Here is a 21031-nt window from a genome sequence, read left to right on the forward strand (position 1 = left end):
GAGGCAAACCCCAGAATTACACAGGGGTCTCTCCATACCCTACTGTCAGGGGACAAAATCTCAGCCATGCCTGTGGCCTACAGTCTATAAAGAATGGCCATGTTTTTTCCAGCCAATGAGGTAGACATGAAATATTATTTCCGGTTGGATCAAATAGATTATAAGGCCCTGAAAATACTTTCTCAAGGGAACTATGATGGCTGTGACTTTCTGTCCCCAAGTATTACAGAATAAAGAATTTGTCTGGTTTTTATCCCAGGTTCCTGGGAGCTTCTAAACCCTTGGAATTTCCCGAGTGATGAGAGTGTCTCTGTTGTTCATGGTGGGCCTGAGACCACACTTCAGTTTATGTTAAGGAAGAGGTAACTCATGATGGGCCTCCAGATAGTTTCAGAACGTCGGCTGGCTCTGCTGGAAAGACCAAGCATATGATTAGGGAGACGGGACTTTGAGCCACATACCAGCCCTACCTTCCAACCTCTGGGAAGAGAAAGGGGAGCTGGAGATTGAGTTCAGTCACATGATGAAGGATTGAATCAATCAGCCTAAGTAATAAAACCCCACTTAAATTTTTTTTAAGTTTATTTATTTATTTTGAGGGAGAGAGTGAGCAGAGGAGAGGCAGAAAGAGAGGGAGAGAGAGGATCCCAAGCAGGTTCTGCATGTCAGCAGAGATGTGGGGCTTGATCTCACAAACTGTGAGATCATGACCTGAACTGAAATCAGGAGATGGACGCTTAACCGACTGAGCCACCAGATGCCCAGAAACCCAATTAAAAACTTGACGTAGAAGCTTGGTTGAGTTTCCTTGATTGGTAATCATACATCATTGTGCTGAGAGGGTGATGTGTCCTGAAGGCATGGATGGTTTGTGTTTAGGACCCTCCCAGATCTACTCCATGGATCTTTTCTTTTGATTGATTTTGATTTGTATGCTTTATAATAAAACTGCAGTCGTAAGCTTAACACTTTCTTAAATTCTGTGAGGCATTCCTGCAAATTCCTAACCTGAGAGAATCGTGGGAATCCCCTAATTTGTGGTCAGTTGGTCAGCAGTGCAGGTGGCCTGGGAACCATTGAACTTGCAGCTGGTATCTGAAGTGAGTAGAGTCCGAAGCAGGACTTTGTCCTCACATAAACTCTGGGTAGTCACTGTCAGAACTGCACTGCACCCAGGAACTTTACCAAACACATACCTTTAAAAGAGAACAAATTTCCAGGAGTGCCTGGGTGGCTCAGTCGATACAGTGTCCAACTCTTGATTTTGGCTCTGGTCATAATCCGAGGGTCCTGGGATTGAGCTCTGCATTAGGCTCCTCGACGAGCATGAAGCCAGCTCAAGATTCTCTGTCTCTCTCTTCCTCTGCTCCACATCCCCGCTCATGATCTCTCTCTCTCTCTAAAATAAAAAAATAAAAAAATAAAAATAAAAGAAAACAAATTTGCTAAAAATTCACAACCCCATTATAGTTATAACTGTACTTATATGATGTTTGGTGTTGATCTTTTAATTTTTATTATTTGCTGACTCTCTTTATGAAGATTTTCTTCTGGGACTTGCTGCCTTCTAGATATGGTCATTGATCTTCCTTTCCTCAATTTTCCCACCCTTTCTTTGATGCTATTGCTACTCTGAGCACTTATGAGACAATAGTGACAATAACTTCCCCTTGCATGGGGTGTGGGCTCCTCCTGACAAGCCCCTCCTCCCCTGTTCCCTCCCTATGGCTTCCTCATAGCCAGGCGAAGATGTGATGCCTTGAGCACAAACCAAAACCATGAATTTTATTTTTGTCTCAGAGCACCAATCTCCCCTTTGCACTGTTGTTTGCATTGGTGCTTGTGAATCACATCCTTTGGTTCTTTGATACATTAAGTGATGATGATTTGCTGATTTATTCTTGATACTAGAGGGAATGCAGAAGAAGAGCAACCAGAATGATTAAGGGCCAAAGGGATTCGCCTTGGAGGAAAACGAGAAAAAACAGATGTTGTTATTTATTGGTTGAATGATCTAAGGAGACTATGGAAACCACTTACAAACATTTGAGAGCTGGGAGGATGGCAGGAGAAGGGGAAGAAGAAAAATGGATGGGAATAGAGGAAGACAGGAGAATATACCGTATGTTCAGTATTGGGCTGTGGGAACCCACAAGGCAAGTGTTGGAGAGCCCATTATTGGATAGCAGAAACAGATTGTAAAGGGGTAAATGTAATTTTTTCTTTCCCCTAGTTTGTAGCTCTTATTGGAAAAAAATGTAAACTGGATTCTTCTGGTAAGTGTGGCAAACATATGTAGCCTTCCTTTAAGCTTTGTGATGCATGACTCTCATTGTTCTGAGTATCACCTGTTTTGAATCACTGGGTTTCTTGAGACAGATTTCTGGGCCCCATTTCAGATTTACTGACTTAGAATATCTTGGGATGGGATACGGGAATCAGCAATTGTAGCTAGCACGCCAGGGGATTCAGAATCCTGTGAACCACTGGGACTCAGTGGGAGCATATGTTTCATGAGGTTGAGATGCCAAATATTGCTGGTGTAATATACAAAAAGGAATCCCAAAGCTCATTGAGATAAGGATGTTGCAATGCACTTATCACATGCTGCCTGCCCACACCTTCCTCCCACCACTCTACTACATTTCCTGAGAGGGCCAGATGATTTTCCCTTCACTGAGGCATTGAGAAATATATTAGCAGGGGAGCACCGACAACTTCGGGAAGCTCTGCGTGGACTCTTTTCTGTAGGCCAAGTGTGGTGTGGGAGATGCTGCGAGTGAGGTAGACTTTCTGATTTCAGTGGGGGTGATGGGACCCTGGAGTACCAGATGCCAAGTGGCAATGCTTAGCTGCCACAGACAAGGTGAGTGCTTTTACCATGATTGGCAGCAGGGATGCAGTAGTAATCACAATGTTTTGACCCCCTGAGAGGGGCCATTGGTGGTGACTAATCAGTCACATTGTCCCTAGGTATGAAGTAGATGGGCAGCCCTCTTAAATCTTGCTTCAGCTGTATACCATGAAAACTCCAGGTTTTGGGCCCCAAACCAGACGTGAGCCATGACCTCTTCTGGAGGCTCCAGACCTCTGCTAGTTTGTTGAGATGGAGCTGTTTGATTGATGTGGAGTTGGGGTCCCCTGGAGGAAAGACCCTAGTATATTTCCTAGCAGAAGTCTCTTCCAGAAGATACAGCCTGTTTTTGTTTTCTTAAACCAGAAGTATTTTCCAAAGAAGAAAATCAAGAGTAAGGGGCTTTGTTTATCTAGAGCTCCAGGGTATGCAGGTGTGAGGAGAAGGAAGTGCGGCCAATGGCTTTCTTCTCCCCTTCCCACCCCTCCTTCCGTGACATCTTGGTGCCAAACTGTGTGACCCTGTAACCTTTTCTGGGGACAGGTGCTCTCTGATTGCTGTGAGCTCATCATGGCCCCACCTTTCTGGACAGTTTTACAAGGAGGCAGAGGAGCTCAGACAGAGGAGGGGTATTAGCATTCATATTTGCCAAAGTCTGGAAGGCTTTCGAGCAGTCCGACATGGCTGTTCAGACTTTTTCTGGAAAAAAAAAAAAATCCTATTGGCCAGTTTAGCTTTAAATGAGAAATGAAGGCTAAATGAAATAAAATTAGAGATTCTTACTGTTGACTGGGAAAGATGATCTTTTCAACTTTCAACTTAAGGTGAGTTTATGTGCTCATTCGGTAAACTTTCATTTAGAATAAATTCATTGTGTGCTAAGTGAGATGGATACTATGAGGAAAAGAAATTAATGTTTTACAGTGTATGAAAAAATGCTTATAATATTTGAGGAATATAGTAAAAGAGTTTTAAAAAACTGATGTGTGCTATAATGGAGTCTGTTCGGGGTGACATGGAACCCTAGAGACTGTTCTTAGGTGGTATTTCAGGTGTGCTGTTTATCATGTTCCTGCATGGACATTTCTGGGTGTCCAAACACCAGTTCTAGTTTTAAATATTACTTCTTTGTTTTTGAGCTGAGGCCTGTCTCATAGCAGTTGTTGTTTCGTATTGTGGTAAATTGTGCGTACTTGTGCCCTCTGAATAGGCAACGTGTTTCCATGCGGCCATGTAGTACTTCAAGAGAAGCTGGAAATTTTTATATAAAATCGTCTGTTTTAAAAATGTCGGTGGGGGGGCGCCTGGGTGGCTCAGTCAGTTAAGCGGCCGACTTCGGCTCAGGTCATGATCTCGCGGTCCGTGGGTTCGAACCCCGCGTCGGGCTCTGTGCTGACAGCTCGGAGCCTGGAACCTGTTTTGGATTCTGTGTCTCCCTCTCTCTGACCCTCCCCCGTTCATGCTCTGTCTCTCGCTGTCTCAAAAAAATAAATAAACGTTAAAAAAAAATTAAAAAAAAAATATCAGTAGGGTGCCTGGGTGGCTCAGTTGGTTGAGTGTCCAACTTCGGCTCAGGTCATGATCTCTCACGGTTTGTGAGTTTGAGCCCGGCGTTGGGCTCTGTGCTCACAGCTCAGAGCCTGGAGCCTGCTTCGGATTCTGTGTCTCCCTCTCTCTCTGCTCCTCCCCCACTCACGCTCTGTCTCTCTCTCTCAAAAATAAATAAACATTAAAAAATTTTTTTTCAAAAGATAAAAAATAAATAAAAATAAAAATGTTGGTAAATTCGGGGCCCCTGGGTGGCTCAGTCAGTTCAACGTCTGACTCTTGGTTTCAGCTCAGATCATGATCTCAGGGTTGTGGGATGGAGACCTGCGGCAGGCTCTGTGCTGGCCGTGGAGCCTGCTTAAGATTCTGTCCCCCTCTACCACTTGCTTGTGTGCACTCTCTTTCTCTCTCAAAAAAAAAGTGGTAAATTAAAGAAAGAAAGAAAAGGTATACAGATGAAACAAAATAATTTGCAGACTTAAACTTGGCCCTTAGTCTATTTGCAACATTGTTATTGGATCTTAGTTTCCACTCAGAGAGGTACTTGAGTAAGTGCATTGCTTAAATATTTCATCATTCATTCATTTATATATCCATCCACGTATCCACTTAATTTTGACAACTGTGAACCAGGCAGTATGCTAGATACTAGGGATACAGCCATAATATGGCAAAGATCATTTCCCTTGGAGGATTTGGTATCATTTCTGTCATCTTTCTTTAGGCTGAGCATCCTCCATTTCCTCAAGCCTACCTTCCTGAGACATCACTTTGAGACTCCCCATCCTTCAGCATCCTGGAGCTCTCCTGTGAAGATGCTCCAGCGTTTAAGTAGCACTCACAGAGGCTGCTGCCCCACATTGGATACCACCTACCTTCACTGTCCCACATGCAGACAGAATGTCTCCCTCTTTCCTATCTCTGCACCTGGTAGGTTCTCCCCTTGCTAGGTTTCTTTCACTGTTAATTATCTGCTTAGTGTCTCTCTTTCTCTGGTAGCAGATGCCATGTCTTCTCCTTGTGTCTCTGGGCCCTACATCACACCTGACATGTAGGTACTCAATAAATATCTGTTAGAGTGAATTGAAATGAAAATTAGTTGGACTTATGCAGAACCCTGTCTGTGGTTTGGTCTGTTTTGATAGCCAGGACATAATAACTCTGAGTTTAGAGTAAACTAACAGCTCTTGGACAATGCTATGTGAGTAGTTTTAGTCTAGATTGCAAGTATTTTGTTACCTTTTATGTCCAAATGTGGATTTTGCTCTTACCCATATTCTGTGTAATCCTGTAAGAACTAACTAACAATATCAGGCATTTAAACCCTTTGCCAATCTTAGTCTCCCAGAACAGTGACCCTCCTTCCCAGATACAGGCTTTCTGGCAAGCTTGGTTAGCATACACTACAGATCTAGCTAAGTCCTTGATAGAAATATGGGACAGACCAGAGATAACATCAGAGTCTTGTGACTTACACTGAAGGTCTACATCTAAGGGGACATTGATTATTATTCACTACTCTTTGTGTTTGCTACAAATCCTTCTTCTTATATCTTGTGCACAAGGTGATTGTGAAAGATTTTGATAAATGCCTTTGTTAAAATAAAGATAGGATGTGTCTGTCACATTCCCTGCCCTATTAAAATGTGAGGTTCATCAGTTGAACCCCCTTTTTGTGAACCCGTATTGGATCCTAGGATCAGAGATTCTTTTTCCAATGCTCACAAATAACATTTTGTTATTATTTCATCTCAAGATCACTTGTTTATAGTTTGGGGAGTTCACTCTCTATCTTTTTAGATACTTGGGAACTTCTCCTAACTTTAGATTCTCAGTAATTTCTTAAAGCTTAGATTTGCCAGTAACTGGTACCATGTGAGAGGCTTTCAGTTACTTTAGCACTGCGGTGGATCCCCATTCAGTAATTTATTTTTATATTTTGGGGTCTAAATGAATTCCCTTGAAACACCAAGCATTTTTTTCCTAACCAGTTTCCAGGAATAATAATATGATGGTAGCTATACTTGTGGTAAACATAATAGCATGTGTATAAACGTGTCAAATCACTAAATTGTACACTTGAAACTAATGTAATATTGTGTGTCAACTATACTCAGATTAAAAAAAATCCTCCCCCCAAAAATCAGGGATTTGGCTTATTAGATGTCTTGCCTTCTCTCTATTGTCATCTTATGATTATCACAGTATGATGCATCCTTGTATACTAAAAAGAAAAGTCCTGTTTCTTCTTCTGCTTATAGTCCATATTTCTGACACCAGATATGTAGGGCTTTTTTTCCACAGTGATCAATTCTCAGTGTCCTACAGTATGTGGATATCCTGCAATTCAATGTAATTCTGCCACTGTTTGTCTGGAGTTAGCATTAGATCCCCCAGGTTAAGGGCTCATTTCCTTCCACAAGACTCACCCCATTTCAGATACCAGTTGCAAGTCGTGGGTCCCTAGATTGCCACACTTCTGTCTAACTTGGTTGTTAAATCAGTGTTCCCATGAGCCCCTCCTCAGGTTCAATAATTTGCTATAATGGCCCACAGAACTCAAGCAGACACTTACTTAATGTTTACTGGCTTATTATAGAATAAAGGATATAGATGAACAGCCAGATGAAGAGATGCTTAGGTGGGGTCTGGAGGGTCCCAAGCACAGGAGCTTCTGTCCCTGTGAAATTGAGGTGTGCCACCTGCCCAGCTTGTGGATGTGCTCACCAATGTGGAAGTTCTCCAAAACCTGTAGTTCAGAGATTTTTATGGAGGCTTCATCAAGTAGGCATCACTGATAATTAACTCAATCTCTAGCCCTTCTCCAATCCCTGGGGTGGAGGAGGGGGAGAGGGAGAAAGGCTGGAAGTTCTAAGCTTCTAATCATAACTCGATCTTTCTGGTGACCAGCCCCCATCCAGAAGCCATCCAGGAGCCTACCAAGAGTCATGTTATTAGAGCAAAAGGTAATCCTATCACTTAGGAAGTTCCAAGGGATTTAGGAGCTCTGTGTCAGGAACCGGGGCCAAAGACCAAAAACTGGAACAAAAGATACTCCTACTACCTTTATAACTTAAGAAATTACAAAGGTTTTACCATCTCTACCAGGAGTTGGGATGAAGACCAAAATGCATATTTATTATATTACAATGTCATATCTGTCTGTTTATATCTGTATATCTATCTGTATCTATCTTTGAACACTTTTCAGGTTATTTCCTTATGGAAAATTCCTAGAAGTGGAATTTTTGATCAAAGGTTATGTACTTCTTTAAAAAAAATTTTTTTTTAATGTCTCTTACTTATTTTTGAGAGAGAGACAAAGTGCTAGTGGGGAATGGGCAGAGAGAAAGGGAGACACAGAATCCAAAGCAGGCTCCAGGTTCCTAGCTGTCAGCACAGAGCCTCACATGGGGCTTGAACTCATGAACCATGAGATCATGACCTGAGCCTTAGTCAGGCTTAACCCACTGAGCCACCCAGGCACCCCCAAAAATTACGTACTTCTTAAAGCCTTTGCTATGTATTGACAAATTTGAGACCTTCCCAGGGGTTGTGAGATAGTTTGCCTATTTAGTTTTTTTGCCCTGAGTGTGAATGAACTTTAAATGAATGGCTTAGTTGGTCTGGAAAGCTTAGCCTGATGAAAATCAGCCTCAGGAGGATGGGCTCTCTGGGAACTGCACCTAAGTTCTCCGAGGATAGGGACCTGGTCTTGCCCTTTCTCAAAGCTCCACCGTCTTAAGCTCTGATTTCCAACAGCTCTCTCACCATAGGTGGGTCCTCTTGAACTGGAATGGGATGCGATTCTCTCTCCTCTAGCTGTACCTGACCATTCCTCTTTCCCTCCATATGTTTCACGCTACATTCCTGTCTTAAGGACTCTGGGGTGTGTGCAGAGTAGTGGGTCCGCCAACATACAGCTGGCTTGAATCTTACCTCGGAGCCCTGAAGTTTGATTCCACAAAACAGTTCATTTTTTTCTAGGCTTAGTTAGGACCATGATTACTTCAGTGGGAATGGAATTGGCGTCAATTAGTAACTATGACATTTATATTCATGTGTCCAAATAAAGCTTGAGATGCTTAAAATTCTGTTAAATTTGTGCATGAATCAAGTCAAGTATTTAGAATATGCATATGCCATTGCTAAAGTTGACTTTTTCCTTCTTGATTGTTTTGGCAAAGAGGAGGTGTTTCTATAAGAGAAGCAGATCAAGGGCATGAGAATAAAGACATAGGATTACTGTTTCAGTAAAATAAGCTGGAATATAGACAACTACAGGCAACCCCCCTTAGAGTATATATGCTCCCCCAAAAGAATCATGCCCTATACAATTATTTTTTTCTGTAACCCCACAGAGTCAATTGGGGACATTATGTCCTGTTATTAAATTTAAGGCAACCTTCAGAAGTGTCTCTGTTTTGCATTTCATAGTAAAGTATTTTTAAAGATGTTGAACAATAAATTTCCCTTCTTTTTGTGACACTCTTTAGTTTCTTCGTCATAATTTTAGAATTTAGATTTTGAGATCTGTGGGAATTTATGTTAGAAAACATTTAATACGGATTCTGAAATGCTATGCTTTTGCTCATCCTTTTAATTTCAGCTGCAGCTGGTAATAGTGTCTTTAGGTGCACTGAAGATCCCTTGTGGGGTGGTAATTAATGATCATTCCGGGTGCATAGTCTGGAAATTTGGTTCCTGGTGGGTATTCTGGGTGAGAGAACACGTTCATGCTTGATTTGTCCCAACTCTGACCACAGTCACAGTCTTGTGGCTTTTCTGTCTTCTCCAGGGGCTGCATCTCTGACCCAGAGCACTGTGGACTTGCTTTTGAACCCTCAGCTCCTTGGGAAGAGCTGGTAGTGAAAGCAAGAGTCTCTCAGGGCTGTTTGCATTAGCCACGGAGTGAAGGAAAAACAGGTCCAGCACCTAGCTGCTTGTCTTCTCGGGCCACAGGGTTTTCTGAAATAATATTGTATTGCTTTTGCAATGACTTTTGCAGATAGGAAAATTCTGAGATAGGGAAAAAATGATACTTGTATATGTAGAGTAACCTGATGTTGGGAGTCATCCATTAAAAATAATTGATTGAACAGCTTATCTTTTTTAAATGATCAGTTCCCTCTGCTTTCTCTGCTCCCTTGTGCTTATGTTTTCTGTTTGTAGCTGATTCCATTTTTGTTTTTGTTTTTATCTTTTTTTACAGGCTGAACGTATTTTTGACTGGTATGAACCCATTCTACTTTCATGCAGTGAATGTGATTTTGCACTGCCTAGTGACCCTTGTCCTGATGTACACCTGTGACAAAGCTGTCTTCAGGAATCGCAGACTTGCTTTTGCTACGGCGTTGCTTTTTGCTGTGCATCCTATCCACACAGAGGCAGTGAGTATCCCTGGAACTTAATGAAACAATGAACTAAAACAAAAAACAAAACAAAAAACAAAACAACAACAACAACAACAACAACAAAATGAGCCTTTCAAAACCATGGTAATTCAGTGCTCCACTAAAGTGTTTGTCTTTATGTATAAACCATTCTGCTCGACAACTTTTCTTTTTGAATGTTCAAATGGCCTTCAGAATTTAACTGCTTTTCTAAATAACCACTGTTGTTATTACACGTAGTAATAAATGGCCACAGTTTATTTGAATAAAATGTAAGTTCTAACGTGTTTTAAACAGCACAGGGCATTTTGCGATACTTGTCCTGCCGAGGCATTGTTCTTGCTCTGCGTTTGTATTTTACCTTTTCTCTCTGTGCTTTTTATTTACAATATTTATGATGCTGAGCTGTGAGTAAGAGGAAAGACTAAAAAGTTAGACTTACATTCTTCAAGTTAGAAAGACAGACTTAAGAGAGGGATTTATAAATAGGTTTCTAAGTTATTTCGTGTGAAGTGTAGTTATTTGGTGGGTGATGACAAATTTATTTAAAAGATAGTTCAAATCTGTGGTCCTCTTTAAAATAGGGATTTAATCATGCACCCAGAAGGCATTATCAATTTACCTCATTTCACATCTCAGTAATACTTGGTTTATTTTAGCATAACTCAGTAACCACAGTTGGTTTATTTTATATGTATTGCTGGGGGCAGATGAAGACTTTCTAAGGGGTATGTTTTAAAAGAATCATTTCCTCAGCTTGCATCTGGACACTTTCCTACAGTTTATCTGTCTCAGAACATGCCTGGGGTCAAAGTGTCAAGTTGGTTCTTCTCTCTGTCATCCCCTTTCTTTTTTTTTTAAAAAAAGTTTATTTATTTATTTATTTTTGAGAGAGAGAGAAAGAGAGAGAGAGGGGTGGGGCAGAGAGAGAGGGAGAAGAATCCCAAGCTGGCTCCGCACCAGCAGTGCAGAGCCTGATGTGGGGCTCAAACTCACTAACTCTGAGATCGTGACCTGAGTGGAAATCAAGAGTTGGATGCTCAACCAACTGAGCCACCCAGGCACCCCTTCCTCCTCTCCTTTCAATTGTCCTTCTCTCATTGAAAAATAAGAAGGACATTGAAGAGGGCACTTGTTGGGATGAGCACTGGCTGTTGTACATAAGCAATGAATCACGGGAATCTACCTCCAAAACCAAGAGCACACTGTATATACACTGTGTGTTAGCCAACTTGACAGTAAATTATATTTAAAAAAAGAAAAAGAAAAAGAAAAAAAAGAATGTCTCAAATACATCAGACTTTTACTATTCCCCAGGTATAGAAATCTCTGAGATACCTTACAAAGAAACAATTTGATATATTGGTGTCAGCAAAGCCTCCTTCAATGAAGGCATCATAGACCCGAAGATGAGCTTCATATCACGCTCTGTCTTACACATATTTCTGTGAAGAATACAGCATGGCATTAGAAGTAGGGTATGGTGGCCTGTGTTGATCTTCTGAATTCAGAAGTGAGATGGTTGTCATGGGAATGCATAATAATATGTTCATTTGAATTGACATAAGAAGTTTGATTTGGCCAATTGGTTTTATAATGAGGACTGGTTTTGCCAGTTAGGCTATATGTGATAGATATTTTCCACACAAAGTATTGTAAATCTGTAAGCCCAAGATTTTGATACAAATCTATTTGGAGTGAGTGACAAAGAAAAAATGATTTTACAAAAACAATTACATTACTTAAGGTAAATTTCCCTGCCGTTCCTTGAGTGCCTCTCAAAAGGTGCCTCTAAGTGGAAGATTATGCTATAACTGTTATTAAGAAGTGTATTTTTATATCTAAGAGCTACTTATCATTTTTTCTAATTTGTGATGTATTAAAAAATTATGTATTAACACTAAGTGGAATAATAATATAAAATTGAAAATTTAACAGTTATCACAAGGACGTTTACAACAAATTTAAATATATAAGTATTTTTATTACAGGGAGGAGATGGTAAGTAGAATATTTTTAAGCATAACTATTTAATACATTAATAAACAATGCTGAGGAGGAAATAAAATAGAAATAAGAGTTCAAGGGGAAATGGGTGTGAAATATCCATCATTTAATGAAGAGCCTGTTCATGTTTGTGTAAATGAAAAACAATGAGCTTCAAATTGCTGTGGTACATTCCAGATTTCATTTGGTACATTTAAAACAGTAATATTATGGCCTTATTTTGAAATGTCAGTATTTACAATGCATAGGAAATTAGATCCTTGCAAGTATTTAAAATTATGATGAAAAATTTTAGATATGAATTTTAAAAGATGAGAGAGATACATAAGTTTTTAATATTCTTTTGGATGTCATATGAAGAGAAATAATCCAAGACTATTACTCCTAGCCATATAGAATATATGACACCAGGTCAAAGTACAGTTGAAAATATGTGTGTGGAACGTCTTGGGGAACATTTTTTCAGGAAAGAATAAATGAATAGGACAATAACGGTCTTAATTCTATGCTTGCAAAGAGGGAGAGCAGGTAACCTTGGACAGTGAGATCATGAGCTGGTAGAGTTAGGTCGAATTCTAAGAAAAAAAATCCTGTTAGCAAAGTGACCTTTAAAAAAAGGTTTCATTAAGGAGACACCTTGGGTGGCTCAGTTGGTTGAGCATCCAGCTCTTGGTGTCCTCTCAGGTCATGATCTCACAGTTTGTGAGTTCGAGCCCTGTATCAGGCTCTGCACTGACAGCACAGAGCCTGCTTGGGATTCTCTCTAGTCCTCTTTCTCTGCCCTCCTCCCTCTTCCTCCCCAAATCCCCCCCACCCCCACTCATGCTCTTTCTTTCTTACAATAAATAGACTTAAAAAAATGAAAAGGTTTCAATAAGCTTTTGTACTAATAAAAAAAAATCCATGATAACACAATTATAGGGACAAAGGAGTCTGAGAGCTGGACATTTAAGGAAAAAGTTTAAAGAAACTATTTGCATTCACAAGGAATGAGAGAAGTGTAGGAAGGAAGTGAAGGAAGTAAAGAAATTTGACTTACATAACAATCTATACTAGAAAGTAAAATCAAGATACTATTTCAGTTATAGGTAATAGTTTAGGTTTCTAAGGAAGAAGACAGAGAAATAGAAAAAAAGGTATTGTGTTGTGGAAGACTTAGTGACAAATTATTTTTAAAAAGGGAAAATAGATCACAGGGTGGCTGGAGAGGCAGTTAGAGGGATGTATCTCCCTTTTGTTAAACAAGAACAAAAATGGGACCATAAGTAATCCCAGGAAGGATGGAGGATTTACATTTTTGGGGGAGGGGCTCAAAAAATTTTTTAATGTTTATTTTTGAGAGAGAGAGAGAGAGAGAGAGAGAGGGAGCGAGAGAGGGAGCAGGGGAGGGACACAGGGAGAGGGAGACACAGAACCTGAAGCAGGCTCCAGGCTCTGAGCTGTCAGCACAGAGCCCAGTGCCCCACAGGAGGAGGGGTTTAGTTTCAACATATTGGTCCGATCAAAGATTTGCTTCCTTAATTATGTAATCAGCATATAGTAAATGAATACTTGTTTGGTGCAAGCACTGTGCTGGGTGCCAAGAGGTTATGTGGGTGGATAAGGGGTCCCTACCCATAATTTGTTCACAAGCTCCTAAAAAAGCCAAAGAACATACACATAAATACATACAAGACAAAACAATATGTTGTAATAAAAAAAATCATTTCCAATTTAAGTATGCAGGAACAAATTCATTTATTTACTCAAGCTTTCAACAAATAGATTGCAGAGGGTATAGCACTGACCAAGGTATACGCAGACCTTTCTTCGTTGAAGGCCTGTGATTCTGGAAGAGTTTTCTTTTATTGTCTTTTTTTTTTTTTTTTTTTTTTTTTTTTTTTTTTTTGAGAGACAGCAAGCAGGAGAGGGGCAGAGAGTAAGGTTGAGAGAGAGAATCCCAAGCCCGCTTCATGCTGTCAGGTCAGAGCCCAATGTTGGGGCTCGATTCCATGAACCATAAGATTGTGACCTAAGCCTAAATCAAGAGGCAGACGCTTAACCGACTGAGCCACCCAGGTGGCCCAGAAGGGTTTCTGACAGTATATTTCTGGGGAAATCATGGGAAATTTGTATGTGTTTCTGAATCCTGAATCATGAGAAAAATAAGTAGAGAAATTGGGAAAATGGGGAATATCATTGTAATTCCCTTCTAGGAATAAAACTTAGCAATCATTATAGAAACATTATTGGTTGGAAGGAATGCACTTGACTTACGTCAAGTCAAAAGCAAGAGCAGGAAATGCTGATACATGGAGCTGAAGGTTAAGTTCAACATTTCCAGAACTGGGACAAGAGCACGTAGGAGAGAATTGGTAGTGATCTAATCAGTCATTCTGGCTTTCAGCTGTTGGATGTGTTAAGTGTGTGTTTCCTGTCCCTGTCTAACACTAATGGGACTCATTCTTGCAGATGGAACAATCAATAACTTGATACACATGCAATACTTTGTACAAATCCTATGAATGTTATTCTAAGAAATAACAAGTTTTGGGGACAAATTAAATTCTTAATTGGTAATTTCCACATGTGATTCTGTTAAGCTCACTAGGACCTAGATCTGAATGTTACATTGTTTCCATTCTACCCCGATGATGTTCACTCATTTTTTCCATTACTTGAGTATGTGTTACAGAGTTGAGTTCCCAAGTTACAGCTACCCTTTTGGTGATGAAAACCTGCAGCTTGAGGCAGAAGTACATGCTATCCATCTGCATGTATTTTTGGCTGGGTCCTTTGTATTTCCCATCACCCTACAGTTCAGCCTACGTTGCCATAGAATCAAACCCAGGAGCCCCAACTTAGCATCCCAGTTTGCTTCCCATTGCCCATTCCTGTCCATTTTCATTTACTCCATGCTTTCATCCCTTTATGCTTTCCCTTCCAGAAACACCTGTGTTTTGAGACTGGTCTTTCCTCTGCCTGGAATGCTTCTGTGTTCCTTCCCTGGCCCAGGATTCACATTCCCCTGTCTTCAACTTACTGAGCCCTTCTTGCCTCTCCTTTAGATGTTAGTGTATAACACCAGCCTTTCCATGAAGCCTTCCCAGATTCTACAGTCAAAATTAATTTCTCCATTCTCTCATGGCAATGATTTCTCCTCTTTATGATACATGCAGTACCCTCTTTTGACTCCCAACCAGATGTTAAACTCCTTGAGGCAGGTTATATCCCTCCAGCTGGCACAGTACCTGGCAAATAGGAGGCACTTGGAAAATGTTTGTTGAGTGGAATAAATCATGCAATTACTGAATATGATGCTACCGACTAATTGAATCACAGGGAAAGTGAATGGTTGGTCTTGACATATAGTAGTTGGTGTCAAGCACCTTGTTTTTAAGACATCTAACCGTCTTGCCCCAGAGACCCCAGCTCAACAGGGATATAGAGTAGGTGTTCAGTGAATGCTTGGTGGTTTGAAACTGGCCACAGAGTCTGTCACTGTTAGCATTAACATTTCAACAACCCCTCTGAGCTTCCGCTCCAAGGGACACTACATTCTTTATATCTGGGCACATCCAGCTGGCACATTCTGCTGCTGCTGCTGCTTCCCAGAAGCACTAACTGGCTGCAATTTGAGAAGTAGGCTTCAGGCTCCTTTAGCACATTAGTTATGCTTGCCTAGCTTGTGATTGCCTCATTCCAACTTGCTACACCCAATATCAGCTTGCACCTCTTGCTGTTGTGTGAGTTGGCCACATCAGTTGTGCTGTGGTGAGCGTCCCTCTGGGTCCAGATGTGTGGCTTTCTCCCAAGACTTTGTTGCTAGTGAGTTGGGCTCTCTGTTTAGTGTTCTAGAGGCCTCGCAGGTGATGCTGAGCTCAATGCTCAGAGATGTGGTGGTGTAGACTGAGCAGATCTGGGCTCACAGTTAACCTGTGTGCAATTGTTGCTCTACAGACTGTAAGTCTGAGCTGGTTCTGACGCTGAGGTGACACCATATTGTCACTGTGTACCTCCTTTGTGTCATGCAATCTTCCTGATTTAGCATGCAAATGCCTTATAAATGAATGGATCAATGAACAGTGTATAGTCCAGGCAGCCACATTAGCTAATTCCTTTTAATTCTGTACTGCTAGTGTAATTCTTTGGCTGTATCCAGTTTTCTCTTGGTGTACATTGGACTTGAATTTTTCTCAATATGTGACTTGCTGTCAATCCATATGCAGGTATATAACTAAATTACATTCTATTTATATTTTTAACTAAACTATTCATTTATCTAATGAAGTTTATATATATATATACACTTTATATATATAAAATGTATATGTATACATACATATATATATGTATGTAAACTCATTAATTATAACAGTAACGTGAGATGTGGGTGTTATACTCATTTTAAAGATAACAAAACCAAATCCCAGAAATTAAAGATAACAAAATTGAGTCTCATTCAAATGGCAAGAGAAGGAGTCTGTATTCAAGCCTTGGATGGCCTAGTTCCATGCATGTGTCATTCCCTCTTCTTTATGAATGCAAAGTGTGCTCATTATATGAGAGTATTTATAGGTACATTTCCCAGAACTCTATTTTCCACTATTAATTATGGTTGATTCTCTAACACACTGTGGACTTCAGGTCCTCTGTGGTTTGGGTGATGCTGTTCTCTGTGCCTGAAATGTCAACCCTGTTCATTTCCCTTGTGAGCTCTGACTCATCTTTAAGATCCAGCTCATACGTGGCCTTTTTTGAAGCATTCTTTGAACCATCCTCCATTTTTTTCCTTTACAGTTTTGTTTCTTGGATTTCAAAAGAGTAAGAGAAATGCACACACATTTTAAGTTGTAATGAAATAATACAAAGATTTATAAAAAGCTGTCTGTCCTCTACCCCTCTTCCATTTTAGTACCTTTCTAAAGTAACACATTAAAAAAAATAATTTTAAACCTCAAAAATAAAGTGACCATATACTCTTTATCCAGACTCATCAATTTTTAACATTTTGCCACATTTGTTTTGTCATTCTTCCTCTCTGTCTCCCTTAATATATAAAAATATTATTTGTATTCTGAAGCATTTGAGAGTAGGTTGTGTAATTCATGCCTCTTTGTACCAGAATAATTTAATTGTGTATTTTCTAAAACCAAGGCCATTAGTCATTCTCTTCAGTCTCCTTAAGTTTGGAGTAGTTACCAGTCTTCACTGTCTTTTTATAATATAACTCACAGCTTTAAATATAATTTAAAACTTATATTTAATGTGCATAATATAAAATGTTTACATGATGTTTATTTATAACATTGCAGTTGATGTTATATAACATATATAAACATTCATATTATATCAAATGATTATAATATATATAACACGTATACAAAGTATAACACATGATTTATATATATGTTAAAATTTATAATATATAAATAAAAATAGTGTAACTATATATTGTATGTAAATACATAAATATAGAAATATGTAAAAATATAAAATATAGTATATAAGTTGTTAATACATAATATATGCACATGTAGTATATTATGCAGGTATAATATACATACATGTATTATATAATAATATCATATATGTAATATTATAATACATTAGATTATAGGAGTTGTAACATAATAAATCATGATATGGTATAAATTAGAACATATTAAAATACTGGAATTTTAATGTTACCAGATGACGTATAATTGTTGTATTTTATACTTTATTAATGTAAAATATATTTATTTATGTATTCAATAGAACATTCCTCATCCTGGGTTTGTCTGATGTTTTCTCATGATTACATTCAGGTTATGCATCCTTGGCTGGAATTTGACAAAAGTGATATTGTGTCCTTCTCAGGGTATCATGTGCAGAGGCATGCCACATCCATTGGCCCTTTATTGGTGAAGTCAAGTTTGAACCTCCAGTTAAGGTGTAATGAGTTTTCTCCATAGTGTAGTTATTCTTTTTACTTTTTCATTTAACAAGTAATTGATGAGGACATGCTTTGAAGCCCTACTAATACGCTTTGCCTCACCAAACCTTTATACCCTAGATTTAGCATCCACTGGTATTTTGTGATGTTTCTTGCTCTATCTAATCTTGACTCTTTTGGAAACAAAATGGCTATTTGTCAGCTGCACTATTCCCTCTACATTCATTAACTTGCTTTTTAATGTAAGGAAGAGATTTCTATTCTTTTCCATTCACTTGCTTACTGTGTTTATGTGTGTACTTATATTGTGCATTCAGTCATCCATCCATCAATATCAGTATGCATTCATGAATGTCTGGTTTTTTTAAATGGTTTATTTTATTATCGTCTTTACTTATTTTGATGTTCAAATGGTCTGATATTTGGTCGGTGGGAGCCCTTTGTCACCAGCTTCTGTGCCCTTTTGACACATACCTGTCACTTAAAAAAAAATTTAATGTTCATTTATTTTTGAGAGTGTGAGTGGGGAGGGGCAGAGAGAGAGGGAGACACAGAATCTGAAGCAGCCTCCAGGCTTTGAACCCTTCAGCACAGAGCCTGACTCAGGGTTCGAACTCCTTCGCCTCAGCCCTGGAGTCAGCCACTTCTCCAAGGACCCCCGTTCTCCTTAGTGGGGGAATGTGTGTGGTCAGTGCCAGGATGACTCTTTGCTAGTGGGGTAGCTTGCGTTTAGGCTCTTTCAGCGACAGAACTAAGAAACACACTGACACAGACACACATACATACATGGCCATCAAGTGTTTATACTCATTCCTGTTTTTACCAGAATTATTGTTTCCTAAACTTATTTTTTTCTAATACTCTGTAAATATCTTCTGCTCTATTAGCACTCTGCTACCTGAAGACTAGCACAGTGTCTGGCCTTCAGTCATTACTCACAAAATATTTTTGAATAAATCAACAAAGGAATAAGCTTTGGTGATATGAATTGGCCTTCTAGAGAAGAAAGGTTAAAATGAAATTAAGCATGAAAATATTTTCCCTTCCTTTTTTTTTCCTCCTATAAACTTATCGTTATATATATGATACAAGAGGTGGTTAGTCATAAGTCAAATTTTGAAGAAGAATGTGTTTTCTTATTTTATCATACTTTTCATTCATCTAAAAACAAATCCATTCTATAACGGTTTCCTGAAAGTGACTTTCTGAGGTTTTTATCTTTTCAAACTTTCTAGGTGGCTGGAATTGTTGGCAGAGCTGACGTGTTAGCATGCCTGCTGTTTCTGTTGGCCTTTCTCTCCTACAATAGGTATGTATGTATGTATGGCTAAGAATGCCCTTCTGTGTGGTTACAATAATGCTGTCCCCTTGGGAATTTCTGTCATGTTGGGGGCTGGGGGGTAGTGCGGACTCTGAGCATCTGCCTGAGAGACGAGGGAGGCTTCTTGGCAGTAAAAAGCTTAGAAAAGCTTCATGGAGATCAGGATAGGAAACCTGCCCTTACCAAATGCAAGGCTGCTCTCTCCTCCAGCCATATTCTCAACTTTGTCATAGCCTTTTAAAGGAACCGCTCTCCTCATGCTCCTTGCTTCTTGATTATTCCTACTTGTCATTTCTTACTGAGAATGGAATTTGAAATCTTCGCTCCGAGCCAGTATATATTGGATATGGTCCTCTCTTCCATTTGGCCATGATTGGTTTAATTCCTCCCGTTCATTTTGGTCCTAATTTTTTTTTCCTCTTTATTATCCTCACGAAAGTAGCTCAGAGCTTAAAATAACAAGGCTGAATTAGAAGTAGTATTTCTCAACCATGGTTTTCTAATATACACACCCTTTCATCAAAACACAGAAGTTCCTTGCTTTGGGATACTGAAAAGCAATAAAATAATTTCCCATTATAGTGTCCCTTCTCCCCCAAAGTGCTCAGATTCTTACTTGAGTTGTGACATGGCCACATAGGGAAAGGGGCAGGTTAAAAAGAGAATAGGAGCGAGGTGGATGGCTCAGAGAGTGGCCCAGAAAAGGGGGGAGTGAATCCTGTTACCCTACTTTGTGGAGAGATGTCTGGTTAGGGATTTATGAGCTTTGATCTTTGGCTCAGTTTGATGACCTACCATGTTACAGAGCCCCGGGACCTTGAGAAATACAATTCTAAACAAGTGGTTCTCAATGTGGGGCACTTTTGCCCTTCCCCTGGGGATATTTGACAATTTCTGGAGACACTTTTGCTTGTCGTTAAGTGGAAAGGTGTTAGCAGTTGGCATTTAGTAAGTAGAGGCCAAGCATCCTACAATGTTCAGTACAGCCCTAACAACAAAGAGTCATTTTCCCCAAAATGCTAGTAGTACCAAGATTGAGATTGAGAAGCCCTGTAACAAACAGGTTTAGACCTTGGATGATCAAGAATGAAAAGAATTAATTCTTATGAAATTTCGGTTTAACGAGTGGAGCCTTTTCTTAGTACAGGTTTCCCCTGCTATCTGAAAGTACAGCATTTCTCTGAAACCTTTTGTAAGCTGAAATGGCTCAAAGTGAAGAAGCAATTACCGTTAATTTCTATGGAAAAATTGGGGGCATTCCCAGACCCAAAAAACAACTTCTCTTAGGCTTTTTCTGATATCTTAGGACACATCTTGCTAATGAATGCACGGAATAGGTGGAGATAAGGCACAGAGGCTCACACGGTTCATTTCTCTGGAGGCTTGGGACTGAGATGCTGGGTGTGGTTCCCGGGAAGGAACTTGTTGGGGGCTGCCCCTGCTGCTGTGGGTTCCTAACAGCACCTCTACAATGGTTCCTAACAAACAAATGCTGTTTTTGCTTTTCACCTTTTTTCGTAAAAGCAAAGACCCTCTTCAGATTTCTTTCTGTTAGTGAAAATAGGTACGAAGGTAGGTCTTTCATAAAAGTAAAGTGGCAGTAATGTGAACTTTTGAAAAGCAGGGGATACCTGTGTGGTATTAGGCCTCTATTCCTGGCTCTGTGACTTTCTACAGAGTCACAAAGCTAATCGTATGAAGTGCTGTTGTGAAAATCTTAGAAATATAAATCCAAATTCACCAAGTAGTTGCTTCCTGTTTGCTCCGGTATTAGAACAAGATTCACAGTTGCCGTTGGGTTTAAACTTATTCTGGGCAGCTTTTGCTGTGTCGTTGGTATATTCGGGAACATGATGAGGCCAGCAGCGTGTCCGTATCTGTGTGATAATGAGCCGTGGTGTTACAGTATCTGTTGTGCGTGCCATTCTCAATTTTAGCAATGTAAGCTCTAGACCAGCTTAAGAGGAAAATGCATATCTGCCACAAATTTG

At 39.7% G+C, this 21031-nt stretch overlaps 1 protein-coding gene across 3 annotated transcripts in view; it reads left to right on the forward strand.

Annotated features, from left to right (window-relative positions):
• TMTC1 (transmembrane O-mannosyltransferase targeting cadherins 1) overlaps nt 1–21031 on the forward strand; it is a 272140-nt gene that overhangs the window by 10708 nt on the left and 240401 nt on the right. For all 3 annotated transcript variants that reach the window (XM_019452365.2, XM_053894591.1, XM_053894592.1), the window contains exons 2-3: nt 9615–9792; nt 18955–19028. In XM_019452365.2, the coding sequence (XP_019307910.2) occupies nt 9615–9792; nt 18955–19028 (252 nt within the window). The remainder of the gene's footprint in view (nt 1–9614; nt 9793–18954; nt 19029–21031) is intronic.

The sequence above is a fragment of the Panthera pardus genome, unplaced genomic scaffold (assembly GCF_024362965.1).
Source record: "Panthera pardus isolate Hobbes unplaced genomic scaffold, ASM2436296v1 HiC_scaffold_6, whole genome shotgun sequence".
NCBI lineage: Eukaryota > Metazoa > Chordata > Mammalia > Carnivora > Felidae > Panthera > Panthera pardus.